Source organism: Coturnix japonica, chromosome 38 (assembly GCF_054131305.1).
Source record: "Coturnix japonica strain WE chromosome 38, WE-NBRP24, whole genome shotgun sequence".
NCBI classification, from domain to species: domain Eukaryota; kingdom Metazoa; phylum Chordata; class Aves; order Galliformes; family Phasianidae; genus Coturnix; species Coturnix japonica.
The window spans coordinates 3,494,313-3,505,291 of NC_140700.1; the positions used below are offsets into that span (position 1 = coordinate 3,494,313).

At 43.9% G+C, this 10,979-nt stretch overlaps 2 protein-coding genes across 5 annotated transcripts in view; one reads left to right on the forward strand and one right to left on the reverse strand.

The window, feature by feature from the left end:
* Positions 1–1,986: 1,986 nt before the first annotated feature.
* On the reverse strand, positions 1,987–10,150 carry PM20D1 (peptidase M20 domain containing 1). 3 transcript variants are annotated; one of them, XR_014938760.1, is made up of 13 exons: positions 9,938–10,150; positions 9,367–9,453; positions 8,851–9,083; positions 8,542–8,628; positions 8,014–8,147; positions 7,474–7,593; positions 6,861–7,028; positions 6,571–6,632; positions 6,286–6,364; positions 5,502–5,573; positions 5,236–5,404; positions 4,415–4,514; positions 1,987–3,628 (listed from the first exon to the last, which is right to left on the reverse strand). XR_014938760.1 is itself a non-coding variant. In XM_015885286.3 (13 exons), the coding sequence occupies exons 1-13, from the start codon at positions 10,140–10,142 to the stop codon at positions 3,499–3,501; spliced, it is 1,554 nt and encodes a 517-aa protein (XP_015740772.2). In that variant the 5' UTR covers positions 10,143–10,150; the 3' UTR covers positions 1,987–3,498. The 3 variants fall into 3 exon arrangements, 2 of the variants coding, with proteins under 2 accessions (XP_015740772.2, XP_085383262.1); XM_015885286.3 differs by having other exon boundaries at positions 6,861–6,936; XM_085527136.1 differs by lacking the exons at positions 1,987–3,628; positions 4,415–4,514; positions 5,236–5,404; positions 5,502–5,573 and adding an exon at positions 5,940–6,024 and having other exon boundaries at positions 6,861–6,936.
* A 470-nt stretch (positions 10,151–10,620) lies between these two features.
* LOC146754799 (uncharacterized) overlaps positions 10,621–10,979 on the forward strand; it is a 37,392-nt gene continuing 37,033 nt past the window's right edge. The window contains exon 1 of one of the 2 annotated variants that reach the window (XR_014938761.1): positions 10,621–10,977. Coding sequence is in view for 1 of the 2 variants with exons in the window: in XM_085527137.1 (XP_085383263.1) it covers positions 10,857–10,977 (121 nt within the window). In the remaining variant the exon portion in view is untranslated. The remainder of the gene's footprint in view (positions 10,978–10,979) is intronic. The other variant, XM_085527137.1, reaches the window with a different exon arrangement.

Here is a 10,979-nt window from a genome sequence, read left to right on the forward strand (position 1 = left end):
TAGTCATAGAGCATGCAGAGAACCTCAGCACTGCCATGCAGTGAGCACAGTCCCTGAGCAGAGCATTGCTGCCATGAGCTAGAAGGAGCTTTCTGATTACTTAGAGGTAACTGAAGTGCAGCCAGGCTCCTCCATGTGGCTGTCTCAGTAGTGCACTCTTAGGCACAGTGCTCAACGATCCAAGTGCTCACAGGGCTACAATAAGCCACATATATATAAAAGAAAGGATATTGCCAAAAGCTTCCTAGAATACGCTTCATGACTTGCAAGTTGCCCCTCACACCCCACTGCCCAGGCACAGGCCAACGCAGAAGTGCGTTCACTCTTTGTCTCCCACCCACTGCATTAACCACCCTTCCATGCAGTCATTTTCCTTCCTGCTGAGAACCGAGTGCAGCTTCCTTTGGGGCCCCCCATCCCTGCTTTGAAATAAGCCAGCGAGATCTCTGCAGAGCAGGGCAGGGCACTCCCTTCCCCCCCATGCTGAGCTCTATGATCACAGCCACCCTGACAGCTGTGGAAGTGGAGCTGAGCCCCCCTGCACGGCAATGCTGACCACACATGCCTGCCTTGTCTGTGTTGTTTGATTAAAGCCAATAAATCCTGGGGCAGCACTGCTGAATAGACTTTGCTGTGAGCACTGGGAGATGGCAGCATGCAACTGGTAGCACTGTAAAGGAGACCTCAGAGGTGAAGGCAGCGTCATTTCCTCAAGCAGTTATACTGAGAGCTGAACCTGGGGACTAAAATGACAAACCCATGGCTGGCAGAAGAATGGCAGCTCTGTAAACTTGGTTATGCAGAAGGAAGTTACTATGGCTTTAATACAGGAACACGTTAACATACTGGAATCTGACTAATGCAAACAGCATTCACAACCCTGTTAGATATAACACCAAGTGTCTACAGAGCAGAAAAATCTGGCTTTTACTTCTCTGATGAATCAGAGGTAATTGCCCTAAATGATCAGAGCACTGTGACTCATTACAGAAGAAAAAGCCAGAGCTATCAACCTGTATTTGCAATGATGTACTTGATATCATCAAGTAATTCCTTATGCTATGCAAAGTATGTGATCTTAGAAAAGGCCAAAGCATTGTCCTGCCATTTTTATTGACATGATGACACTGAGATTTCAAATACTACTAGTAGTGTTCTGTCAGAAGAGCTGCAGATACCAAACACTGAGCAACCCTTCAGAACTGGGCCAGATGAGGATGGCACAGCTGCTAATCAGCTGAGAAAACAAAAGGAAAGCAGAAATGACTGGAAAGAAATGGGGAAAGGTGGGAAACGTGCTTTCCACCATTGCATCCTGCTGGATAAGGCCTTTGGTTTAGTGGCTTCAGGTTGCAGTAATGTTATTTTAGCACTGGCTGATGAGCAGCACTTAATGAGGTTCTGCAATGAACTGCTTTAGCAAAACCTCATGGCACACATTTGCACGTTACCTGCCAAAAACAACCGTGCCCTTCCCAGAACTGTTTTGCTCTTCGCTTTTCCTTCAGCAGCAAAATGAATCTTCAAATGAATTGCTTTTAAAGAAACAGTCCTCACCAAAACACAGCTGATTTCTGTTTGGGGACAGGAAATGATGAAAGAATAAAAGGATGTCTTGATTCTTTAGGGCTCATTTGCTATTAGAACAGGCAACAAATCCCTCCTTAACACCACGACACCATCTCCAGCATGGCGTGAGTTCAGCTTTTTGCAACACAATCCCTATAACAGAATCAGAACAGTTAAGATTCCATGAGACACCACTGAACCCTGTATGTTACTACCCAGTAACACATAAACAGAGTTAGGTAATTTTTGTATCAGAAGAACACCAAGGAGGGTACAAAGACTAAAGCAGGCTGGAAAATATGTGAGCTTGTTTTGATGGAAACTTTACGACTCGCTCTGCTGTAGAGTCAGGTGTGGAAATGATTTCATTGCAATTATAAAGGTACATCATAAAACTAAATAAGCATGAAAAGAAACTGTATTTGTTGCTTTATTAAAGTGCTGATTTGGTTTCAGTTATTTAATAGCTTGATACAGTTCAGCCCATTGGCAATACTGATAAAATCAGACTGCAAATAAATAGGAAACGGGGATTAGGAATCACAGTTCCACTGGTTTTTAGGATACATTCCTGGGTATTCCCTGCACATCCCAGCACCATTTTACACCATGAATTAAGAGCAGAACAACCATCCAATTCCAGTGTATCGCTCACACTCTGAAAGAGAGACACATCCCTGCAACAGGAGAAGGTTTGTCTCCTTCCTACAGCAGAGTCTGCATGTCAGTGCAAGAAAACAGCCTTCACAGTCTTTTCTTTGGCTAATGCCTAGTTCTGAATTCTTTAACAAATGACAGTAACTCCAACTGAACAGACTGTTGAGGCCAAAAGAATGCTTAACCCCTTAAGTGCCAACAAAGATAGGGCTAGTGCAAGAAGAAATAAAAACACAGCCAATATCAATAGCCTGTGTACATTAGGATTCCCAGAGAGCTGAGCAGAAGGTAAAGTGAGGAGTGGTAGAGTAGGCCATGAAGGTGGAGAGGAGGCTCAGCTCCCTCTGAACTGGAGGAAATGGGAGAGCTTCACCATCTTTCACGATGAAGCTCTTTGGGGAACAAAAGAGGAATGCTATAGAAATGGATTCAGTGAAGAAAGAAATGGGATGATCAGTAAGTACCGGTTTAGTTTAGCTGTTTAAAGCCATGTTTCCTTACTTGGACTGTCAGCATCACAACACATCCTGGGCATTACTAGAGACAGTCATAGAAAAGAGAGAAAGAAAAGCTTCTAGCACCTCATAGATCAGAGCAACTTACATTAAAGCAACATAGCTCCAACCCCCAAAGCTCAGCATTCCAAGCTACAATCAGACATCAGTCAGGAAACAGCAGGATCAAGTTCACCCTGGCACCACCTGAGAGCACCACTGATGCTGGTTGAAGGGATCAGCTGGGAAAGAAGCCCACACCATCGGCAGTGCAACAGCCTTAGTGCAGCTGTACCCAAAGACATCCAACCTACACCCCATCATGTTCTCATGTGAGCTTCTGACAGGCACATCATTAGTGAGAACTAATTAACTGTAAAAGACAGCTTTGTCAAAAGCACATATTGGAGGATCAGCCTCTTTTAAAGATGCATGAATGACTACAAATTACGGCTTCGATTTTTAAGTGACTTCCAATTTCAGAGGCTTAAAGACTGAAGAAGATGCTGAAAAAATTAATAATGTCAGATTAATGGCTGCATGTAAGGCCAGGGAAGCACAGAAATCTGGGTGGTTGTGTTTTGTCCCTATACTTATCACTTAACAGCAAACTGTATGTTTGCCTGGTGCTGCAAACCAGCAGTGTTTCCATCTGTATGTAAACCACAGTATGTAAAACCAAACATCACTCAACGTGCAACACACAACTGCTGCTTACGGCCCAGACTTCTGCCATCCCAGAGTCCACCTCAGCAGCTGTTCCTCTTGGGTTTTTGTCTCACAGCTCATGAGAGTTTGAGTGAGGCTCCGGAAGCTCGTCAACATCACAGTTCTTAATGAGCTGAAAGAGAAACTCGACTTGTTTCTCATAACTCTCAACCGAGATTCTCTCATTCAACCCATGGATCCTGGTAGAAAGAGAAGAATGTTTTTCATTCCAACGTGCATTTGTGACCCACTTGCACATTCCCAGCACCTACTTGCCTCTTCATTAAGCAACGCTCAGCACAAAAATACAGCAGTATATGCCAAAAATGTCTGCTGCTCAATTTAACTGAAATACTTTACTGATCCTAAGGCTCACAGCACAACTAAACTCATGGTGTGCATGGAAAAGAAAACTTATCTCAACTATCTTCTCACCTCTTGGCCATTTCTATCACTGTCCCACACAGCTATCAAAGCATCACAGCAGTCCTTTAACACATGCACTTCAGTAAGATGATAAATGTATTACATAGAACATAAGCCAATCCCTTGTATATTTGAATTCATGGAGTTATTGCTTTACCCCAGGAATCAGCCTTAAGGTGCAAGCAAATTCAGTGTCCAAACACAGGGACAAACCTCTTAAGCAAGGCCAAGCACCAGAACAACACCTTTCATACTGCAGCAATATATGAAGGAGCCAGACAGCTTCACTATACTGCCAACATGGGATACCTGAATGTGGTCTTGCTCACATTTAGAGTAAAGAAGAGTAAGGGCTAACGCTCTCTCAGTGTAATTACCACCCCCTATTTGTGCAGCACCCAAATATGCAGGAAATGGGTGGCCATACAGAACATGCGGCAACACCAGCACCATGCCAAGGTATACAAGGCTGGGTTTCCTTCAGCCTAACGCATATCAACTCTCTCTTTTCTCTAGTCCCCACCCCAACCAGCTGCCCACATGCAGACAGAATACAGTACCTGGGAAGATCATCTGACTTCAAGAGCACAGGGTTAAATCGATAAATGGCATTTGTGACGTTAGTGAAATGCCTGCTGTCTGTGTTTCCAATACACGTGCCTGGAAAACAAACCTCAGCTTTACTTTGCATGACAGCAGCAATTTAATGACTCACAGTTTTTTCCCCCAGGAGAAAGGGAAAGCATCTGATTACAGTTTTGTGTGACACTGAGCTACATCAAAATCAAAAGTCACTGAGAACAATTTATTAGAGCATCCTGGAAGGACAACATCGTCTCCTTCACGAAGAGGAGGAACCAAACGTATGATTCAGTCATGCTAAGAACAGCTGTGATACTAAACCTGCACCAAAGTTCAGGCTTCAAACTGCAGTCCAACAAACAGTACAGAAATAGGAAGGAGCTGCAAGCAAGGGAAGGGGCTGGGATCATAAGGAACAATACAGAAAAGCAGGAATGGCTTTGCCAGCTCTGAAAACAATAAAAGAAGAGCTAAAGAAAGAAGAACTCCTACTTTCCCCTCACAGTTCCTTTCTTCCTTGAAGAGATTCCTTTGTATGTACAGAGAGTCAAATTCAAGGCTCATTGTTCCTGTCTGTTTCCTGTTTGCTTTTTTACTTCCACCAAACTAAAAACTAACATAGAACTTGAAAACATAAAGAGGGAACTGAGCAAAAGAGGAAAAAACAGCTGTTTCCAGTAGTTAACAGCTGGGGTGGAGAAACACACAGCAAATGGAAACAAGGCAATATTGGGAGGTGGGGGAGAGAAAAGCAGGACGGAAGCTGAAGAGGAAACACTTGTCATGTGCTTGGTGTTACCTGGGACCACACTGTCAACATCTGGGAAAGTATCCAGAATGGTTCTTTGGAAAACATGGACTCCAAAAGTTTGGTCATCCCATGGGCTGATTGGGAGGGGGTCAAATGCCTCTACAACATCAATCTTCACTCTGTCATCAGCAACTGTGTTTCTAACTGTCTCTAGCACCTATAGGTAAATCACAGTGATTAATAATAATAATAATAAAGAGAAGAAGTTATCCAAGATGAGAGCAAAAAATGAATAACTGTGCAGGCAGGAATACCTCTGTGGCCTTCTCTGCAGAGTGGATTCGGAAGTTCACTGTTGCTCTTGCAGATGATGGGATGACATTGAGCTAGAAAAAAGATCAGATTATTGCCACATTATTTCTTCTCAGTTATGGGATATGTTGTGTCTTCACTAATAAAGTAACTTACTCTTTGCTACAGAACGAGTATTCACACTTTGTTACACTGAATAGGTATGAATTCAAGCAAAAGAAATCAGAGTGTTACTTCTCTCCTGGCCACTCAGTGTCACTGTTCAGCCACTGTATCACTCCTGTTTATTTTCCAGGGCTGTGATATTTTCTGGACAGCTACACCTCTTTATCAGGGCAAAATCTGCCTGTATCAGCCAGAACTTGTTTTCTCTCAGTCCAAGGTGCAGGCTAACCCTCCTCAAATGATGGTAAAAGCTTGACCTACACTGACAAAAGCAAGTTCCCATTTAGGCCAAGGAAGCATTCACAGCTGTAACACAGTTTCAGTTAGTGTCCACAATACTTTGTGTGGTTCTTGTCTATCCTATAACGTAAACAATTTTAAAGCTGGTTTACAAATGTTTCTTTGTGACAGGTTTCGGATAATTCAGAGAGGAAACAAGATGCAACTGTAGCTAAAGGCAAATCATGCCTGAAGGAACAAGGCTGGTTGTGATGGCACAAAGGGTCTAAGACCAGAGCTGTGCTGATCTTACAATTAGATGTATATAGACAGATACTGAAAGCCCTAACTGCCCCATTGTACTAAACAAAAAATAATGATAAATAATCAAGATGAAGCTACCTTAATTCCTGCATGGAACATTGTCACTGCTGTAGTAGTTCGAATCAAGGCATTAGTGGAAGGTTTCCAGGCAAGAACTCTTACAAAAAGAAAAGAGTCATTTTTCAAAGACATTTCTTTTCAACATAAGCACCACATTTACATAGGGAACAAGCTGAACTGAGGCCTATTTAATTAACAAATTGCTTATTAACTGTAAAGTATTGACTTTAAATGATATGGAGTGACCAGGAATCAATAGTTTCTGTGAGGCTGAGAGTGTTCAGCAAGGATATGATTTCTTACCTGCTGACAATAGGTGAAAACAGCCAGAGATTGCTCATGATGAGATTGAGAGGAAAATTGAACTAAATGAAGGAAATAGAACCACATATCAGTAAGTTTCTAGTTTTCAAGAAGATAACACATTCATGCATGCAAAACAAGGCCAACAGGAACAGCTCTCAGCATGGGATAAATGCCAGCTTCAGTCTTCTTTCCAAGAATTACATAACTGTGCTCCAAGTTCATATGCTGGGTTATTCTTCACTTAGCAATATGAAAAACTGGGAATGAAATTATGGCTCTTTCCTCACCTCCGATGCAAGGTGCTCCATAGTCATGAGTTCCGGACCATGGCCAAACAGATTGCGCATGGGATTCTGCTCCAGTCTAATGCAAAGCAAATCAACATTTGGAATGAAAACAGTCTTTGGCTGTTGCTGCTCCAGAAGGCTGATGGGGATTTGGTTTCTAAAACATATCTGTGTATTGGAGATGGAATCATACTTTCATATGTGAATACAGTTCCACTTTACATTTCTGAGCATCCCAGTCACATGCAAAAATCTTGTAAAGAATACATGGAAATCTATTAAAATGACTCCACATTTGAGGTTTATCTGAAATATGAACTTACTACTTTGCTACCTACAGAGATATGTAATGAGAAGATAAAACATCTAACATTACATCATGTTGATTGCTTTGGACAATTACCAGCTCAGACACCCCAGACATTTGGCTATTGTCCCTTTGCTGGGCATTGCGTTTCTGCCCTTCAAAGTGAGCTGCAAACTTCAGCTTCAGATCTGTAAGGGGGAATTTGCTAAATACTCTAAAAACAAATATTACAAAAGCAAGTCAAATATCAACGCCTGAGGAACCAGCTCAACTGTCTTTGATGTCAGACAACAGGGAAGCTCTCACCTGGACATTGCTGCTGCAAGAATGCCAATACTTGTCTCTTTTGGAGGGAAGGATGAATGTCCTGGCTCTTTTTCCACGGTGAAGTTCAGTGTTATTGAACCTTTTTCAGTGACTGCAATTCTGGCCAAATACAAACAAATAAATGATTGATGCGACTCCAAACGCAGAGCACAAGTAGAAGAAATCAGCCCGTATAATTCCAGCATTACATATAACACTGTAGAAGCAGCAATAACAAATTCCCAGCACAGTCTTTAAACATTTGGAGGTCTGATGTCTTGGCTTCTCCTCCTGTGAACAGACTCTACAGCATACAATTAACATGCTTGCATGAGATAAGTAGAACATTCTGCTTTTGTCAGCACAGCTGTGATGGACAGCAAGCAAACTGGAGGCCCTTTGCTCACTGTCATTTCAGCAATGCCAACTCTGCCTCATGCCTTGAAAACATTTAGGTGACATTAGCAAGGTCAATACTAACACATAATTAATGGAAATGAATCACTTTCATCACAATGATCCTCTTTCTCTTTTACTTACATCGCTACTGGCTTCTTCATGCCTGCAATGATGCCATCCAGTACAGCACTTCCTTCATCCAGCAAGAAGGAGAGTTTGACTCCTCTGGATTCCAGCAGAGCTGCAATCTTCAATGCTCCCTTCCGACCAAATACCTGTGAGAAACCAGGCAGGAAATGGCAAAGTTTAGCCACACCACAGAGAAGAATGCTGGAAAGCACCTTACTGTTGATCACCTGCAACAACCAAGCCAATCTTTGGCCAGCTTGCCATGTCTTACATACACTCCCAAGCACTTCCACGTCTTCAATCAGAAAACAACATGAAATAACACCCTACTGCCTTCTTTTCTCATTGCTCATTACACCAAATACCATCAATGTCACTTAAATCCAAACAATCAATACATAACTATGAGCACGAGCCCCACAAAATCTATACACAACAAATAACAGGAAGGATTTTCTAGGTGAACAAGGTTTAAAGAAATAAACCTTGTTATGTACATGCCCATCAAGTGGTTATCTATCCAAAAATGAAAGAAAATACCTCTTCATCATGGCCAATGCCAACATAGAAAGACCTGCGGGGTCTGTAATTTCTTCTCAGTAAGAATTCTAGAGCTTGCAGAATGCCCTGCAGAAAAGAAACACATCAACCCATCTCAGAACATTTTACTACTCTATGGTGTTAATAGGAGAATAAGTGTAAAGGATTCTAATGCAACAGAAAGGAAACACGATGCATTCTCAGACTGCAAGGAGACTTTCTCCTGCTCACAACTGAGTATTTATAATCACTCAAACAAACGCATCTGCATCTCTAAATATGTTTTCCTACATCTTGAAAGCAACCTACAATGGCAGAGTTCTTGTTGTCCAGCGTTCCTCGGCCATAGATGAAACCTTCATGCTCTGCAGCTGAGAAAGGAGGGAAATCCCAGCCCTCAGGGGGAGCAGGAACGACATCCATGTGTGCGAGCAGCATGTAGGGCATCATTGCAGAGTCAGAACCATGAACTGTGAAGAGGTGGCTGTACTCCCCAACGAGCTCATGTTGAATGAACTTAGAAGAAAACACAGCTGGGAAGGCTGTTTGGAAGAACAAATAAAAACACAAGAGAAAGAAAAATCAGCACTGATTTCCCATTTTATCACTGTATTAAATCAGAGGATGGTCTGGGTTGAATAGGACCACAGTGATCATCTCATTTCAACCCCTCTTCTATGTGTAGGGTTGCCAACCATCAGACCAGGCAGCCCAGAGCCACATCCAGCCTGGATGTATAAATCCAATGCACTCAGGAGCCATAGGGATTCCCTCTGACTTGTTTACTACAATAAAATGGGGTCACTAAGGATGAAAGTTTAATACCTTTCTGAATGTAATCCCCAAATTCTGCCATAGCGGTTGCATTGAAGTCATCCGGAGTTACGGAAACAGTTGGGATTTTAATAGCACCTTGGGTCAAACAGAAAACAGAAATCAATTGACACCGAAATCAGCCAAACTCCACTTGACTGGCACTTCAAAAAGGCAAAACAATATTTACATTCCTTGGCATTTTTGAAGCTTTACTGATCGTTTCACAGCGCTGTGACCGCAATGGGAAGGACGGGTGCCCTTCAGCTGAGCCCTGTGCTGCATTTCCCTTCTGTTTCAGCCAAGATAGAGACTTTAAGTGTCATTAAGGATGCTCCTACACAGTATATCACTAAGGGGAACTGATTCCTTGGCCATACAGCATTATGGCAAGTAGTTGAGGCTTCACATTTCCTCCCCCAATTTCAATCAGGCTACAATGGCAATATATTAACAACAACCCACAAGGCCTTATCAACACAGAGGGCCTTTCCTTGCTCATTTTCAGCCCCATATATAACATACAAGGCCCTATAACACCGAGCCCTACGGGACAGCCCGGGGATCCCGGAGTGCCCCTCACCTCGCAGCGCTTCCTTCAGCTCCAGCCTCTCTCCAGCGCTGAATACGGCGTTACCCCCACGCCGAGCCCACAGCCGTGGGATGGCTGGGGAATGGAGCACATAAGCACGGAGCAACACTGTGGCCAAAAGGGCCAAAAACACCGAAAAAAGCCCCAAAACAGCCGCTTTTATCGCCACCCTCCACCGCCCGCACCCACCCGCCATGTTGGACTGACTGACTTAGGCCGCAGCCTCCTTGTCTCGCTTGGAGGCTGACTGACGTATCCGCGGACCAATCAGCGCGCAGCTATTCGAAGGGTTGGCCAATAGGCTCCGAGGTCCCGCCCCCCTGTATGGTGTGTGTTGTAGTTGTGCTGTTGGCATGGCGGCGGGTGGAGGGGGGCGTGTTACTTCTGTGTGTGGAAATGGAGCTGTTATCCAGGCCTGAGCTGTGCTATGGGGCTGCTGGCAGTGTGAAAATGGGGCAATGAGAAAGAAATGGGTGTTTTTGTGGGGGTGTCATCTGCGATGTGGCAGCAGGAGATGGCTGGGAGATGTAGGCCTCATCCTGAGGGGGGATTCGGGCCTTCAAGGGGTCCAGGCCCTCATAGGATTCAAGCCCTCATAGGGTTCAAGCCTTCATAGGGTCCAGGCCCTCATAGGATTCAAGCCCTCATAGGGTCCAGGCCCTCATAGGATTCAGGCCCTCATAGGGTCCAGGCCCTCATAGAGTCCAGGCCCTCATAGGATTCAGGCCCTCATAGGGTCCAGGCCCTCATAGGGTCCAGGCCCTCAGCTCCACAACCCTCTCTATCCACATCTTGACTTCCATTACATTTATCCCTTCAAAAGCTGTTTCCCAATGTTCCCCCCTTGCTCCACCCAGCATTATGAACCCATATCCCCTGTCTGCTTTCACCATGGAGCACGATAGAAAACATGTTCATTCTTTCAAGCCGTGTTGTGCTGAAGGGTTGCATTGCTTTTTCCTATGGCATCTATATTTCACCTCAGAAATACCATCTGGGAGCTACCAGAGAGCCTCAAATCAGCAGCAGAAGT